Source organism: Trichomycterus rosablanca, chromosome 2, assembly GCF_030014385.1.
Source record: "Trichomycterus rosablanca isolate fTriRos1 chromosome 2, fTriRos1.hap1, whole genome shotgun sequence".
Classification (NCBI taxonomy): Eukaryota; Metazoa; Chordata; class Actinopteri; order Siluriformes; family Trichomycteridae; genus Trichomycterus; species Trichomycterus rosablanca.
Window position 1 is genome coordinate 38,940,823 of NC_085989.1, and position 18,247 is coordinate 38,959,069.

General features: G+C 40.9%; 1 protein-coding gene across 1 annotated transcript in view; it reads right to left on the reverse strand.

The window, feature by feature from the left end:
* The window catches only part of col5a3a (collagen, type V, alpha 3a), a 180,503-nt gene that overhangs the window by 30,106 nt on the left and 132,150 nt on the right, over positions 1–18,247 (reverse strand). Inside the window, exons 31-48 of the mRNA XM_063015234.1 lie at positions 18,120–18,173; positions 17,781–17,834; positions 17,659–17,703; positions 16,484–16,537; positions 12,875–12,919; positions 11,447–11,500; positions 11,307–11,360; positions 10,350–10,403; positions 7,641–7,748; positions 7,321–7,410; positions 7,106–7,159; positions 6,886–6,993; positions 5,939–6,046; positions 5,791–5,844; positions 5,618–5,671; positions 4,576–4,683; positions 4,434–4,487; positions 18–71 (exon numbers count right to left, since the gene is read on the reverse strand). Of these exons, the coding sequence (XP_062871304.1) occupies positions 18–71; positions 4,434–4,487; positions 4,576–4,683; positions 5,618–5,671; positions 5,791–5,844; positions 5,939–6,046; positions 6,886–6,993; positions 7,106–7,159; positions 7,321–7,410; positions 7,641–7,748; positions 10,350–10,403; positions 11,307–11,360; positions 11,447–11,500; positions 12,875–12,919; positions 16,484–16,537; positions 17,659–17,703; positions 17,781–17,834; positions 18,120–18,173 (1,206 nt within the window). The remainder of the gene's footprint in view (positions 1–17; positions 72–4,433; positions 4,488–4,575; positions 4,684–5,617; positions 5,672–5,790; positions 5,845–5,938; positions 6,047–6,885; positions 6,994–7,105; positions 7,160–7,320; positions 7,411–7,640; positions 7,749–10,349; positions 10,404–11,306; positions 11,361–11,446; positions 11,501–12,874; positions 12,920–16,483; positions 16,538–17,658; positions 17,704–17,780; positions 17,835–18,119; positions 18,174–18,247) is intronic.

Consider the following 18,247-nt stretch of genomic DNA (forward strand, 5'->3'; position numbering starts at 1 on the left):
ATAACAGCAAAACTTACCTCTTGACCGATGGATCCTGGTGGTCCTCGAGGACCATGCTGTCCAGGAGGGCCCTAATAAAACAAGACCAAAAAAAAAAAACAAGTATTAATTGACAGAGGCAGATCATTATGCAGACAAGTACACAATCAAACAGAAACACACTGTCCAGTCTTATTTCCTTGCCCGTCCTGCCAGTGCTGCCAGTCTTACAGCTACTTTCTTTGTTTTATCAGCACTTTTTTTTTTTACTTTCGGTCAATGTAAAAAAATAGGTTTTCTGTGCGGCTCAACATAACACCCTGACAAAGAGTTGACAGACCATCAGAGCCAGTCTCGTTCTCCTTATTTTCCTTTCTCTCTTTCTTCCTCTCTCCTCCTACACGTCTCACAGCAAGTGATAAGCAATAAGCATCACCACTTCAACCGACTTCTAAAATCCTTCTCCACTATCAACCTGACCAGAACCCTGACCTATCCTGCACAGCCAACAAATCCCAGTGTTTTAGCAAAGCCTGACCCGCTGCCTGAGCCTCGAGCCTTGCAACATCCAGGCAACATCTGTCTACCCAGTTGGAAAGCGTTCGGAAGAAGAATTTACCAGACTGTGCTGACTCGAAGAGCCAGAAATCCCATGATCCTCAGCATGCATCTAATCAGGGCATAAAGCTGATCTTTCCTGAATCTGGTTTCTCATTCCTTTACGCCTGCCAATGCACACAAAGCAATGCACTCATTAGCTAGCCCAGGATCACGGTAATCTGATTAACAGCTGTCACGCCGCTTTCCTTCCCCAAAACCAGCACCTCAATCCAGCGTCTCACACCCTCTAATGCACCGTCTCTCCTCTCCTCCTATCTCGCTCTGCTTTCCTGTCTCAGCTACCTGTCACAACCCTCAAAAACGCATCGTGGAATCAATAGAGATTTATAGAGTTGCGAGGTAGGTTATTGATTTAAAAGTTCCGCTGTGCAGTCATGCAAGTACGTTTCTGTATAGGCAAAACAAATTGTGTACATTTTCCAAATGCAGTCCACAGCCTTGGAGATTTTTCTTTTATAGAACTCTCAGGCCATTAGAAGAAGAAGAAGAAGCCTTTATTTGTCCTATATACACATACACATGTACAGTACAATGAAATGCTTTTTTTGTAGATTACAGCTTGTTTGGAAGCTGGGGTTAGAGCGCAGGGTCAGTCATTGTATGGCGCCCCTGGGGCAGACAGTTTTAAGGCCCTTGCTCAAGAACCCAACTGTGGCTGCATGGCAGAGCCTGGATTTGAACCGACTGGATTTTCTTCCGATTGACAGCCCAAAGATTTGCCCACTAGGCTACCACTGCCCCCAGTTAAATTCTAAAGTCACACTTGTTTTCTGCCACCCCTGATATTGGTATTCACAAAAATCACATGAATAACCAAAAGTTCACATGTTAAATTTATACAGTTACACGTTTATTAAGATAACATTATGTTGAAGATGTAATGTGTATATGTATATATCAGACTAAAAAGGTTCTTTGTCCCCAGAGCCAATAGGCTCTACAACTCCAGCATTCAGGGACAGCGAGTGATAGCCATGTATCCACGTAGCCATGTATCTATGTGTGTATATATATATATATATACAGTGTATCACAAAAGTGAGTACACCCCTCACATTTCTGCAGATATTTAAGTATATCTTTTCATGGGACAACACTGACAAAATGACACTTTGACACAATGAAAAGTAGTCTGTGTGCAGCTTATATAACAGTGTAAATTTATTCTTCCCTCAAAATAACTCAATATACAGCCATTAATGTCTAAACCACCGGCAACAAAAGTGAGTACACCCCTAAGAGACTACACCCCTAAATGTCCAAATTGAGCACTGCTTGTCATTTTCCCTCCAAAATGTCATGTGATTTGTTAGTGTTACTAGGTCTCAGGTGTGCATAGGGAGCAGGTGTGTTCAATTTAGTAGTACAGCTCTCACACTCTCTCATACTGGTCACTGAAAGTTCCAACATGGCACCTCATGGCAAAGAACTCTCTGAGGATCTTAAAAGACGAATTGTTGCACTACATGAAGATGGCCAAGGCTACAAGAAGATTGCCAACACCCTGAAACTGAGCTGCAGCACAGTGGCCAAGATCATCCAGCGTTTTAAAAGAGCAGGGTCCACTCAGAACAGACCTCGCGTTGGTCGTCCAAAGAAGCTGAGTGCACGTGCTCAGCGTCACATCCAACTGCTGTCTTTGAAAGATAGGCGCAGGAGTGCTGTCAGCATTGCTGCAGAGATTGAAAAGGTGGGGGGTCAGCCTGGCAGTGCTCAGACCATACGCCGCACACTACATCAAATTGGTCTGCATTGCTGTCACCCCAGAAGGAAGCCTTTTCTGAAGTCTCTACACAAGAAAGCCCGCAAACAGTTTGCTAAAGACATGTCAACAAAGGACATGGATTACTGGAACCATGTCCTATGGTCTGATGAGACCAAGATTAATTTGTTTGGTTCAGATGGTCTCAAGCATGAGTGGTGGCAATCAGGTGAGGAGTACAAAGATAAGTGTGTCATGCCTACAGTCAAGCATGGTGGTGGGAATGCCATGGTCTGGGGCTGCATGAGTGCAGCAGGTGTTGGGGAGTTACATTTCATTGAGGGACACATGAACTCCAATATGTACTGTGAAATACTGAAGCAGAGCATGATCCCCTCCCTCCGGAAACTGGGTCGCAGGGCAGTGTTCCAGCATGATAATGACCCCAAACACACCTCTAAGACGACCACTGCTTTATTGAAGAGGCTGAGGGTAAAGGTGATGGACTGGCCAAGCATGTTTCCAGACCTAAACCCAATAGAACATCTTTGGGGCATCCTCAAGCGGAAGGTGGAGGAGCGCAAAGTCTCGAATATCTGCCAGCTCCGTGATGTCGTCATGGAGGAGTGGAAAAGCATTCCAGTGGCAACCTGTGAAGCTCTGGTAAACTCCATGCCCAGGAGAGTTAAGGCAGTTCTGGGAAATATTGGTGGCCACACAAAATATTGACACTTCAGGAACTTTTACTAAGGGGTGTACTCACTTTTGTTGCCGGTGGTTTAGACATTAATGGCTGTATATTGAGTTATTTTGAGGGAAGAATAAATTTACACTGTTATATAAGCTGCACACAGACTACTTTTCATTGTGTCAAAGTGTCATTTTGTCAGTGTTGTCCCATGAAAAGATATACTTAAATATCTGCAGAAATGTGAGGGGTGTACTCACTTTTGTGATACACTGTATATCTTAGCTCTGCCATACAGCCACTGTTGGGCCCTTGAGCAAGGCCCTTAAACCTCTCCGCTGCAGGGGCTCCGTACAATAGCTGACCCTGCACTCTGACCCCAGCTTCCAAACAAGCTGGGATATGTGAAAGAAGAATTTTGAAGTACTGTACACCTGTATATGTATATATGGCAGATAAAGGAATTCGTCTTTGACTTCAATTGGCAGTGCCTGCAGCAGACAAAATTGGCCACTTAGAAAAACAGACTAAAAAGGCTGTGTAAGGACCCTGTTTAGGAGCCTGAGGCGCCTGTACAGAAGTGAAGGAAAGCAAAGAGCAGCATGAGACTGGCCTTGCATGCAAATTAACCCGAAGTATGGGTTGGTGGATTGCACACATGTTGGAGGGAGCAAGTGTCAGGCAAATGTACCCTCATAGGATGTGAATGGGAAGCAGAAGATGAATTTGGTGAGCTAAAATTGGGAAAGGGAAGAAAATGCATAAATAAAATAGCAACAAAATAGTTGTAATTGTAATTGCTCACATTCAAAACTGGTAAAGGAAAATTTAAACCTATAAACAGCAGCAGCACCAGAAAGTATCAAGCAGTCATGCTGCAACTTCTAAGTTGGGGTGTAATCTACAAATGAATGCTGATCACTTTACATGCAAACATGTTAAAGGAAATAAAATATGTTGAAGCAGGGAAGAATGAAAGTCTCATGTGACAGAGCTTTACCGTTACAGTTATAGTAACTGATGTACTTCATAATTCCAGAAAAAACTGGACAAGCAGCAATAAAAATAGACTTGTGTAACTTTGTATTGCAGGTCTGGATACAAAAAAATCCTATTTATCAGAACATTTAAAACTTAAGCTTACGTTGCCAACTTTGAATATGGTTTACAGTGTCCAATGGGACCATGGCAGCATTTCTGCTTAGATGCACACCAGTGCTGAATAAGCAAGTGATTGTGCGTCGCTTTCCACTCGCATTACCACATAAGGCCAAACACTGAAACAATTACATTGCAGACTCAGGCATAACACTGATAAATGGAGAATCCACAGAAAACCACTTTATCTCTGTTGGGCAGGATTCACTTCAGTAGGATCCAATAACATAAAAAGGCATAAGAGAATTTATTACAGTTAAAAACAGAAAGAAAGTGTATTTTTACCAGCGATCCAACATGGCCACTTTCTCCCTTCTCTCCAGGTGGTCCTGGCATTCCCTGCTCACACACACGGGTCATTAGAGGCACTATATTAGTGCTGAACTCCACTAGCTGTGAGCAATAAAACTCAATGGAATTGATTTACCTGCAAGCCCAGTGGCCCTGTGCCTCCTACTAGTCCTCGAGTTCCCTCGTCACCTTTCTGGCCATACATTCCCTGCTGGCCCCGAGGACCTGGCTCCCCGTCGGCTCCCTGAAAGTTAATTTAGCGTTTAATTTGTTGGCTTTCTATATTTCATATATAATGTAAAGCATTATATATTTATATATAGAGCAGCTTTCATATATATATATAAAATCACCGATCAGCCATAACATTAAATCCACCTCCTTGTTTCTACACTCACTGTCCATTTTATCAGCTCCACTTACCATATAAAAGCACTTTGTAGTTGTACAATTACTGACTGTAGTCCATCTGTTTTTCTACATACTTTTTTAGCCTGCTTTCACCCTGTTATTTAATGGTCAGGACTCTCACAGGACCACCACAAAGCAGGTATTATTTGGGTGGTGGATGATCTCAGCACTGCAGTGACACTGACATGGTGGTGGTGTGTTAGTGTGTGTTTTGCTGGTATGAGTGGATAAGACACAGCAATGCTGATGGAGTTTTTAAACACATCGCTGTCATTGCTGGACTGAGAATAGTCCACCAACCAAAAATATATCCAGCCAACAGTGCCCTGTGACCACTGATGAAGGTCTAGAATATGACCAACTCAAACAGCAGCAATAGATGAGCGATCGTCTCTGACTTTACATCTACAAGGTGGACCAACTAGGTAGGAGTGTCTAATAGAGTGGACAGTGAGTGGACATGGTATTTAAAAACTCCAGCAGCGCTGCTGTGTCTAATCCACTCATACCAGCACAACACACACTAACACACCACCACCATGTCAGTGTCACTGCAGTGCTGAGAATGATCCACCACCTAAATAATACCTGCTCTGCAATGGTATAATATATATATATATGAATGCTCTTTTCTTTAATATTGATATTATATTATATGTATATTATATATTTATATTAAAGTTTCATATATAGTTTATCTATAGTTAAAGTGGGATTTATTAACATACACATATGACTGTGTTAGTGAGATATAAAAGTGCACATACTGGTAAGCCAGGGTGTCCATGAGGTCCCTGAGGACCCAATGGTCCTGGAGGTCCCTAAGAAACAAGATACAAAACAATAAAACATTCTCATTCAGCTTCTAACCAAATCTAATCCTTATATTAATAATCTATTATTTTTAATCTAATATTAATATATCTAAAGAACAACTTACTGGCTCTCCTTTTTCTCCTTTACTTCCTTTCTGTCCCGGACCTCCAGTCTCTCCCTGTAGAAACACACATACACACACCATAACCAGGCCAGCCATCATAAAAGTGTCAATGACAAAGATTTAAAGTATGCAGGAGTTTAATCAGTACCTTATCTCCATCCTCTCCAGGTGGTCCAGGTGGACCAGAAGGCCCTGGTAAACCAATAGGCCCCTGCTCTCCATCCTTTCCAGCAGGGCCAGTAGGTCCATTCTCTCCCTAATAAACAAACAACAAATATAGCAAAATAATAAATACTGCTGCATTACAATTATCAGGGATTAAGCATCACTTGTACAGCCAAATTTTCTCACTCAGTAACGTAACAGAATATTTCAGAATATATCTTATACATAAATCATGCATGTATGTCCAGCTCTGTCATCCAGGTTTGAAATGACTGTACATTTGCATAAGAACAATGCTGTAATTAAACTATATATACTTTCATCAGTATTATCAGAATAGCAGGGTCAGCCTATTTTACCCTATTTGCCCCTGAGGCTGAGAAAGTTAATGGCCTTGCTCAAGGGCCCAGTAGTTGGTTGGGGGAGCTGGGATTAAAATGCTCAAACTCCTGATTGACAGCCCAGAGCTCTAACCACTGAGCTATGACTGCCTGTGGTGCAGCAGTCTATTACACTAACCCACCACCGCTGAGACCCAGGTTTAAATCTCCTAATTAATTTAAAAGTATATTATTATTATTATTAACAACAATAAAAATAATAACAACAATAACAATAGTAGCAGTGCTCAGGTGGTGCAACAGTCTATTACGCTAGCCCATCACTGCTGAGACCCAGGGTTAATTCTCAGCAGTGCTACTGGCTGTACATGAGTGTCTATGTCTGAAGGGCAATAGCCAAAGCCATGCAATAAATTGTATTTCTGCTTTGCGGCCAATGGTTTCCAGTGGAACCAGTCCTTCCACAACCCTGACCAGAATAATGTAGTAAATGAAAATGAAATGAATAAAATAGCTCCATGGGAAGTCATGCTATTAAGCAATTTCATAATTATGGCTGTGACATTTCAAAGTAATTTGGGATTCTTACTGGTTCTCCCTTCTCCCCCATTGGTCCAACAGACCCCACTCCTCCAGCAGGTCCAGGCAAACCAATCCCACCAGTAGTTCCAGAAGACCCCCTCTCTCCTGTGGCACCCTGTGGGACGTTCACATATACAGCAATCAACACACTTGTTTTCCTCTGACATGGCTAATATAGACAACACTAGGTCAATCAGTTCCACTGTGCCATCTCAAAGTTTACTTACGATTGCTCCTGCAGCACCGGGAGGTCCTTCCTCACCCTTCAAACCAGCAGCACCCTGAGAAAACACCAAGAAACAAACACCATGAATTATTTACGCCGCAACACTGTTCGCCTACAGCACTACTGTTTTGTATTCTCAAAGACATTCTCTGCACCGCGCAGGGTGCCAATCCCGCTGTCTACGCAGACGAGATCAGATGAACCGAGATGAGTTACCGTGGAGCCCGGCATGCCTCTGCTTCCCCTGAACCCACGGTGCCCATCAGGACCGCTCTTTCCAGGAGCCCCCATGGGCCCAGGATCACCCTGGAAAGCAGAAAAATATAGAAAAATAAAGTATATTATTGAGTTTTACCATGTGCTGAGAGCTTACTTATTTATCTATTAATATTTCTAGACCCCCTGACTGTGTGTCTGCTCCTGGAGAATATTGATGAATGGATGTCATTAGCAAGCACTTAGCGAGATTTACCAACAATAAAGTTTATAAGGATGATGCTAACATGACGATAATAACTGTGCTGGTGTGTACTAACCTTGGCACCTTCTTTGCCTCCAGGCCCAGGAAGACCTTGCTCACCGGGAGGTCCCGGTGTCCCAGGGTGTCCTCTGTCTCCTACTGCTCCAGTCTCTCCAGTTTTACCCTGAAATAAGCATGTAAACAAGTCTCAATGCTCCTACCTCAAAAACGAGATATTAAAGAAATACATTGCTCTCATTGAGTCTTACATGCACAAATAGTTTAGCCACAGGGTGGTGCGGTCTCGGGACTAGTACCAAGCCTGGGTAGAAATAAGGGGTTGCATCGGGAATGGCATCAGTCCTAAAAATTGTGTCATATCGGGTATGTGGACTCGTATACCAATAAGGGTCGCAGGGGGTGCTGAAGCCTATGCCTGCTCTCTGTGGGTGCAAGGCACATAGAAACACCCTGGACAGGGCACCAGGGCACAGGTATCTAAGGGCAATTTTAGCATCTCCAATTAACCTCACTTGCATGTCTTTGGACTGTGTAAGGAAACCGGAGCACCCGGGGGAAACCCAGACAGACACAGGGAGAGCATGCAAACTCTACAGAGAAAGGACCCTGATCAGTCCACCTGGAAATCAAACCCAGGACCTTCTCTCTGTGAGGCAACAGTGCTACCCACCGAGCCACCATGCCGCCCCAGGACTGATCTAACTATTAAAAAATGTTGTGACAGTAAGCTTACCTATAAATAAGAGATTCTACTGGAAGACTACTAATTAAATAATGCAGACCTAGGGTTTATCTGTTATCAGATCCATTTCATACACAAATTATCAGGATTAATTATATAATAGAAAGGTCTACAGCTTGTAAGACACATGGATGTCATGGCAGGCTTGAGATCTCTATCAGTGCTACTACAATTATTTTTGTGACTAAATTGGAACACCATCTGCTGGGTCAAATATTACACAAAAAGCACACCCATAATTTGGGTCACTTAGCTCTTTTTACCTTAATTCCTTAAATAAATGCTAGTGTTCCATCAAATTTGTTGTTTTTTCTTTCCCCAGTTTTCCTCCCAATCTAGTCGCATGCAACAAATGATCGTATTTCACTTTCTGTACTGCTGACATCCACTTCTGATCGATGAGAGTCGTGACTAATGCACACCCCCTCAGACACATGTGCAATAGCCTACTGCTTCTTTTTCATATGTAGATCCGTTTCACGCACAGATAGCGCCTTTCCACTAAAAGAGCTCTGGTTCTTGAACCGGTTTTGTTCAGGTTTCTTTGAACCTTGGTGTTTTGTACATCCATTTGTGTCAAATCCACTCTTAAAGCTCCACATGTATCTGTGTTTAGACGTATTTACTCCATGTGTGGTGTTTATGCAGCTCGGGGTTCTGAACCGGCTTCTCGGGAAAGTTGAAAAAGCTTTACGTAAAAAAAGCGTAACAAGGCTTAATGTACTAAAAGTACGACACAGAAACGTTATTACTGGTTATAAGTGCTCTGTACTGCCCAAATTCATCGGTCATTGTTTTAGTACAACAAGCCATGTTAAGCTTTATTTTTCACGTTAAGCGCTTTTCGTACTGTCCGGGTCACTTTTACCACGTCATATCACACAGTTCATCTCTTTGAAAATATCAGCGAATATCAGCAGCAAACTGGCTCAAAATGTAATCAGGTGAACTTAAAAAAAAATGAAAGTGCAGCGCAAACACGGTATAGCAGATTCTCATGTGAAAGCATCCAAACCTCTACACTGTGACAAAACCAAGTATTCTGTGGTGCCAGATTAGAAAGCTAGTTCGCTGTCTGGAACCTCTTTTTTTCGGTGGAAACATGCGGAACCGGTTCAAAATCAAGTTTGCGAACCGGAACGGAGCCGGATCCACATCGGTGAAAAAGGGGTAAGAGAGTCAGGCACTGATCTCAATTATTCAGCAGAGGTTGTAATAGCAGCAGTTATTAGAAAGCCCTCCTGCAATCCCTACCTGATGAACAAGTCAATTGTTGTACATAAAAGTGCCCAGCCTGCTGGTAGATTGTTGGTTTTCCCCTATTCTCAACAGAGTTGAGGTCAAGACTTTGAAGCTAAACTTACTTTATTGGAATGGCTTTCTCAGTTAAATTGAAATTGCTCCAAGTGACATTTCAATGAATCTTGATTTCTGAGATCTAAAATGTTAGTATTCATTGGTGCTATTTATCCTATTACTTAACTTATGTAAATCAACCCCGAATTAGAAAAAAAGGGACAGTATGGAAGATAAGAATCCATAAAAGTGCAGAGTTTCTTACATATACTTTGACTCTTATTTTATTGCAGACAGTATGAACCTGAGATATTTCATGTTGTATCTGCTCAACTTCATTTCATTTGTTAATAAACATCCATTCCTGCATTTCAGGCCTGCAATGAAGTTTTTCAGCTGTTATTTTGTCATATTCTTTCTGCAATCATGTCCTAAAGTGTGCAGCAGTACAGGGTTGCCATTGTCACATTTATCATTTCAAAGTTCTCTATTATGGACAGGTTAGGATTTTATTTGCTTTTTCCATACTGTCTCAATACTGTCGCATACTGTCTTTTTTTCTGATTTGGGGTTGTAGAGCTGTTCCAGTGTAAGTACTGAGACGTAAAGAAGCCATCACAGGTTGTCATACTGCAGACTCAAATATTCTTATGTATGTGTTAATGAATATGTACTGCAATGTTCATCAGAAGAAGAAACCACCAGTGTTCTTGACTGCGGACTCACCTGTGGTCCAACCACTCCAACTGGTCCTGGCAATCCTGTTTTTCCTTGGAATCCCTGTATGCAGAACCATTATGATCAAACTGTTATGAAGCAAATAACAGCAAAGCTGATTCACATGGATTTAATCGCCTGATAGGACGTTCAGAGATATACTGTACCTTTATTACTAACTAATAAATATATATCAGCAGTCGACAGCAGTTTCAAATACAGCTATAAGGGGGTGATGCCTGACCCTGACACTATAGAATTGGTTCATAGGGTCTACTGGAGCAAAAATCCAACATATTTCTGAACCATCAAACACTACCCACATCTACCCACTGGTTAGAGGACTATAAGAGCAATGGTGAAAGCTTTAGCTTGTATTTCCTTAAGTAATTAATTTTAGATTTTAAGAAATGTTTAAATCATTGTCCTGTTGTTTCTTGACTGTGTCCAATTTGCTTCCAAAATGTAATGATTTTTAGTAAAAATCCATTTTTCCATCTACCTGTGCAATGCAAATAAAAAAAAAAATTATAATAAAAAAATTAAACTAATAAACCCTTATGTTTCATATTTGTCAAGGTGTTTATGCTAATTCTACTCATTTTTTTCTTCAAACACACCTTTTGACAGCTCTTGTTTCCCGACTGACTTAACCCTATCTAGATGTAATTCTGATACTACACGTTGACTTTTGTGACAAGGTCACAGTTATGGTTTCCACTTTAATGATCAGATCATGTTTGTTCAAGCACCACTGCACAGTAGAACAGTGCACCATCAGTCCTCTGTCAGCTAAACCTTTTTTTAGACAGATTTTTCTGTCTAAATTGTGAGGGTGTGAAAGTGCCCTTAGACTGATCAGTAAGTGCCAAGTTTCGGTACAGAGAAACATTCCGAAATTATTTTGTCTGACAATCACACCCGCTGTAAATGCTGTTTATAAAGATAATGTGGAAAAATATTTACCGGCTCCCCTCTCTGACCTGGATGACCTGGCAACCCATCCTTTCCTGGTGGGCCCTAGAATAATGACAACAACTTAAAATTAAAAAACACACTAGAAATTACTTTCAGAAAACCTATTTAGCATTATAAGTGTTGCTTACATTTGGTCCTTTGGGCCCTGGAAATCCATTTGGTCCCTGTGGTCCATCAGGGCCCTACAAGTGCATAACAGAGGAAAAAAAAATTATAAGCTATAAACCACAATAATAATAATAATAATAATAGTAATAATAATAATAATAATAATCAACTATGACCCATAATAATAGTAAAAAAAAAAAAATAATAATAATAAAACTATGACCCACAATAACAATAATAATAATAATAAACTATGACCCATAATAATAATAATAATAATTAAAAAAATGATGACCCATAATAATAATAATAAAACAATGACCCACAACAATAACAATAATAATAAACTATGACCCATAATAATAATAATAATAATAAACTATGACCCACAATAATAATAATAATAATAAAATAATAATAATAATAAACTATGACCCACAATAATAATAATAATAATAATAATAAACTATGACCCATAATAATAATAATAATAAACTACAAAGCACATTAATAATAATATGAATAATATTAAGAATACTATTAATAATAATAATAATATTAACAATTATAATAATAATTATAATAATAATAATTATAATGATAATAACAATAATAATGATGATAATAATAATAATAATATTTTAATTTTTAATGTTTAATTCACTTTTATTTTTGAGTCCAAAATCTTAATGCTTTACATAAACACCTTAAGTTAATCACATTGCTTATTAACTAGTAACAGTAATATTGATTAATAATGGTGGGTTTAAAGACAAGCTATAAAAAAAGACTTAACTGAACAAATACCTTTTTAATATAAAGATTGTTATTTACATTTACATTTTCAGCATTTAGCAGACGCTTTTATCCAAAGCGACCTACACAATGAGCTTTATTTTTATAAAATCTAATCTAATTGTTATGATGCTTGCATTCCCATTATCCCCCAGGCCTTTTATTATAGGGTTTAAGAACAATATAAAAAAAAACAAATCCACTAGGGAACAGAATGGGCTATATTGCTTTAGGAAATCAGCAGGATATGCATGAGTTAAACCAACTGGGGTTGTGATCAACGCAGGATTTGAAAGGCAGTCAGTATAAACTGAATAAGACAGAAATAATATAATTATTCATTTTACTGGAATGTGAGGTGCAGCATTCTAAAGTAGCTGAAGCTTATTTAAAAGACCGTGTATTTCTATTTCAAATAATCTCTTCAGGGTTAAAAACAATTTCATTAGTGCAGCAGAAATTTACATGACTCAAGGCAAAGTTTCCTAACCAGCAGATTTTTATATGTATACATTTTTGTGGTTTTATATTTGTTTCAGGCTAACAGGTTTTAAAACAGCAACAAGCTTGGTTCCCACAATTACTATCATTTTGGAGTAAGAACCTGCTTGTGAAATAATAATTGGGACACGTTTTTAATAGCTAACACATACCTTGTCTCCTGTGGGACCTGGTGGACCATCATGAGCAGCAGAGCCCTAATTAAACAAAAGTGCCATGTAAATATTACACATGAACGGCTGATACACGTTCTTAACATTTTTAACAACCACTGGCTACAATGTTACAAAGTCCTGGCATAAAAGTTTCATAGTGTTTCAAAGTGTGAATGAAAGTTATGTATACTACATGTATGTATACTATATATTATATATATACACCGATTAGGCATAGCATTATGACCACCTTCCTAATATTGTGTTGGTCCCCCTTTGACTACCAAAACAGCCCTGCAACTGTGATGCACTGTGTATTCTGACACCTTTCTATCAGAACCAGCATTAACTTCTTCAGCAATTTGAGCTACAGTAGCTCGTCTGTTGGATCGGACCACACGGGCCAGCCTTCACTCCCCACATACCTTGATGAGCCTTGGCCGCCCATGACCCTGTCGCCGATTTACCACAGTTCCTTCCTTGGACCACTTTTGATAGATACTGACCACTGCAGACCGGGAACACCCCACAAGAGCTACAGTTTTGGAGATGCTCTGACCCACCATCACAATTTGGCCCTCGTCAAACTCGCTCAAATCCTTAAGCTCACCCATTTTTCCTGCTTCTAACACATCAACTTTGAGGATAAAATGTTCACTTGCTGCCTAATATATCCCACCTAACAGGTGCCGTGATGAAGAGATAATCAGTGTTATTCACTTCACCTGTCAGTGGTCATAATGTTATATCTGGTCTGGTTTATATATATATATATACATATACAGTATATATATATATATATATACAGTGTATCACAAAAGTGAGTACACCCCTCACATTTCTGCAGATATTGAAGTATATCTTTTCATGGGACAACACTGACAAAATGACACTTTGACACAATGAAAAGTAGTCTGTGTGCAGCTTATATAACAGTGTAAATTTATTCTTCCCTCAAAATAACTCAATATACAGCCATTAATGTCTAAACCACCGGCAACAAAAGTGAGTACACCCCTAAGAGACTACACCCCTAAATGTCCAAATTGAGCACTGCTTGTCATTTTCCCTCCAAAATTTCATGTGATTTGTTAGTGTTACTAGGTCTCAGGTGTGCATAGGGAGCAGGTGTGTTCAATTTAGTAGTACAGCTCTCACACTCTCTCATACTGGTCACTAAAAGTTCCAACATGGCACCTCATGGCAAAGAACTCTCTGAGGATCTTAAAAGACGAATTGTTGCGCTACATGAAGATGGCCAAGGCTACAAGAAGATTGCCAACACCCTGAAACTGAGCTGCAGCACAGTGGCCAAGATCATCCAGCGTTTTAAAAGAGCAGGGTCCACTCAGAACAGACCTCGCGTTGGTCGTCCAAAGAAGCTGAGTGCACGTGCTCAGCGTCACATCCAACTGCTGTCTTTGAAAGATAGGCGCAGGAGTGCTGTCAGCATTGCTGCAGAGATTGAAAAGGTGGGGGGTCAGCCTGTCAGTGCTCAGACCATACGCCGCACACTACATCAAATTGGTCTGCATGGCTGTCACCCCAGAAGGAAGCCTCTTCTGAAGTCTCTACACAAGAAAGCCCGCAAACAGTTTGCTGAAGACATGTCAACAAAGGACATGGATTACTGGAACCATGTCCTATGGTCTGATGAGACCAAGATCAATTTGTTTGGTTCAGACGGTCTCAAGCATGTGTGGCGGCAATCAGGTGAGGAGTACAAAGATAAGTGTGTCATGCCTACAGTCAAGCATGGTGGTGGGAATGCCATGGTCTGGGGCTGCATGAGTGCAGCAGGTGTTGGGGAGTTACATTTCATTGAGGGACACATGAACTCCAATATGTACTGTGAAATACTGAAGCAGAGCATGATCCCCTCCCTCCGGAAACTGGGTCGCAGGGCAGTGTTCCAGCATGATAATGACCCCAAACACACCTCTAAGACGACCACTGCTTTATTGAAGAGGCTGAGGGTAAAGGTGATGGACTGGCCAAGCATGTCTCCAGACCTAAACCCAATAGAACATCTTTGGGGCATCCTCAAGCGGAAGGTGGAGGAGCGCAAAGTCTCGAATATCCGCCAGCTCCGTGATGTCGTCATGGAGGAGTGGAAAAGCATTCCAGTGGCAACCTGTGAAGCTCTGGTAAACTCCATGCCCAGGAGAGTTAAGGCAGTTCTGGGAAATAATGGTGGCCACACAAAATATTGACACTTCAGGAACTTTCACTAAGGGGTGTACTCACTTTTGTTGCCGGTGGTTTAGACATTAATGGCTGTATATTGAGTTATTTTGAGGGAAGAATAAATTTACACTGTTATATAAGCTGCACACAGACTACTTTTCATTGTGTCAAAGTGTCATTTTGTCAGTGTTGTCCCATGAAAAGATATACTTCAATATCTGCAGAAATGTGAGGGGTGTACTCACTTTTGTGATACACTGTATATATATATATATATATATGTGAAAAAGTTAGGACACCCCATGAGAACCTTTATCTTTTTGAACAAATTTAAACATGAACATATGAGCTTCATTTGAACAGTATTGAGAGATGGAACTTATATAACTAAACAAAAAACATTTTAAAAATTACTTTGAAACACAAGTTGTAAAATGTAATGAAAAATGGAAATTTATTGTGAGGAAAAAGTTAGGACACCCTATGCCCTAATAGCTGGTATTTCCCCCTTCGGCTGAAATAACCTCAATTTGACGTTTCCTATAACCATCTACCAGTCTCTGACATCGACTGGGAGAAGGTTTTTCCTACTCCTCCATGCAAAATTTCTTCAGCTGTGTGAGGTTTGAGGGGTTTCTTGCATGCACAGCCCGTTTCAAATCACCCCACAGCATCTCAATAGGATTAAGATCCGGGCTTTGACTTGGCCAATGGTGGATTTACTGGAATGTTTTGGGTGGTTGCCATGCTGCATGGTCCACCTCCGCTTCAGCTTCAGTTTTAGGACAGATGGTCTTACATTTTCCTCAAGCACCCTCTGATACAGTGAAGAATTCATCATGAATTCTATAATGGAGAGCTGGCCAGACCCTGCTGCTGCAAAGCAGCCCCAAACCATGACATTTCCACCTCCATGCTTCACAGTTGGTATGAGGTTCTTGTGCTCAAATGCTGTGTTGGGTTTGTGCCAAACATGTCTTCTGTTACTGTGCCCAAATAATTCAACTTTGGATTCACCTGTCCCAAGCACATTGTTCCAGAAGTCCTGGTCTTTGTCTAGGTGTTTCTCTGGTAAACTTTAGTCTTGCCCTGATGTTTTTTTTTTTTTTCACAGCAAGGGTTTCCTCCTTGCACACCTCCCATGAAAATCAAATGTGTGTAGTCTCTTTCTGATGCTAGATGCATGTACCTTGCTGTCAACTGTGGCAAGAGCTAGCTGTAGGTCCTGTGATGAGATTGTAGGATATATGTGTGTGTGCGTGTGTGTGTGTGTGCGTGTATATACATTATAAATTGGCAAAGGTGGTTGAAACAAAATGCTGAGAATGGTTTATACCCCTAAGACTATATGAGCAGCTAAGGCTATATATATATATATATATATATATATATATAAATAAGATTATTAGAGTCTCTTACCTTGCCCCCTGGTGCTCCTGTAGCTCCTCGTGCCCCTCGGCCTCCCCGTGATCCCTGCGGTCAATATAACATCATTAAACATTATGAGGGCCCTCCGAACCATAAACATGTCATGTGTCCTCTAAATAAACCGCCTCTGTTGTCCGTCAGAATCATTACTGCCATATAACACGGTCATGACAATATTGTTACAGAACTAGCAATTTAGTCGCAATGTGAGAGTTAAAGAGCAGCCAGTCTACCTTCTGCATGTTCACTTTTTTAACCACTTATCCAATTAGGGTCGCGGGGGGGGTGCTGGAGCATATCCCAGCTTTTCAATGGGAGCAAGGCACACAGTAACACCCTGGATGGGGCGCCAGTCAATCGCAGGGCAGACACACACACACACACATACACAAACCCATTCACCTATAGGGCAATTCAGTGTCTCCAATTAACCTGACTGCATGTTTTTGGACTGTGGGAGGAAACCGGAGCTCCCGGAGGAAACCCACACAGAACATGCAAACTCCACACAGAAAGGAACCGGACCGCCCCACTTGGGGATAGAACCCAGGACCTTCTTGCTGTGAGGCGACAGTGCTACCCACAGAGCCACCAGGCCGCCCCTGAGAGAAAACTACAGACCAAAAATCGGGAAACTAAAGTCCCTAGGATCCTGGTGATGTGCATCTTGGACTACCTGCTGTGCCACTGTGCCACCCTGTCAGAGTAAATCATTCATTTATTTTTACTAGCCGCTTCATATTGATCAGCGTTGTGGTAGGTCCTGCACCACATGGAAATACACTGTTCAGTGTTGTGGTGGGTCCTGCTCTATCAAAAATAGTCCATTAAAAGACATCACACACTCCCAAGTGTTTTTTTAGGCAGCCAGTACATTTTTCTCCTTGTTTTTAATGATAAAATGCCAACCTTCCCAGACAACAGCCGGAGGTGAAGTGGACCCTGGTGCTACCTGCTGTGCCACTGTGACGCTTCTGTCAGAGTGAATGTGCGAGACTTTTAAACCTGATGCCATGCCACAATAAGCTGGTGAATAATAATCAGACAGCCTCGAACCCCAACCTTTCCGTCAGGTAAGCAGTCATTTTGCTCTGAACCTCTACACACAAGTTCAATGAACTGTAATAAACAGATCAGTGTGGAAGGAAAAAAGCTATTATACTCACATTTGGACCCCGTTCACCTGCCACTCCCGGTGGACCGGCTGATCCCTGCGAAGGAGAAAGATTAGCCAAGAACACATACACATTTGCAAATACATACGAAGCGCTGCATTGCTCTCATTTACCCTCTTCCCTTTCTCTCCTTGTACACCCGCCACTCCAGAAAAGCCGACCGATCCCTGCAGGCCAACACAGAGGCTAATCAATTAGCGAATTCCACTCATTAATCTAGCTTTAGATTTAATTAACCACAAATTAACCTTAGGAGGACCATTACTATGAATAAACCTAACATTAATTGTTGTCTCTGATAAGCTATTAATGAAACAGAGCCTTTTAATAGCCATAATTGGAAGGAAATGTTTAAATATTAATGTGACAAGAATTTCAGTCAGGCCTCATTCATTGTAAATATTAGCATATTTTGGTTTTTCATACCTCGGCTAGCATGTTCAGAAACTTACCTTAGGGCCTTGTCTTCCTGGATAGCCGGGTAATCCGGGGACACCGAGTTTGCCCTAGAAGGGTGTAGGACAATAAAAGGTTTATAACTACTAAGTAAAGTACTAAACATATTTCACACATAATATAT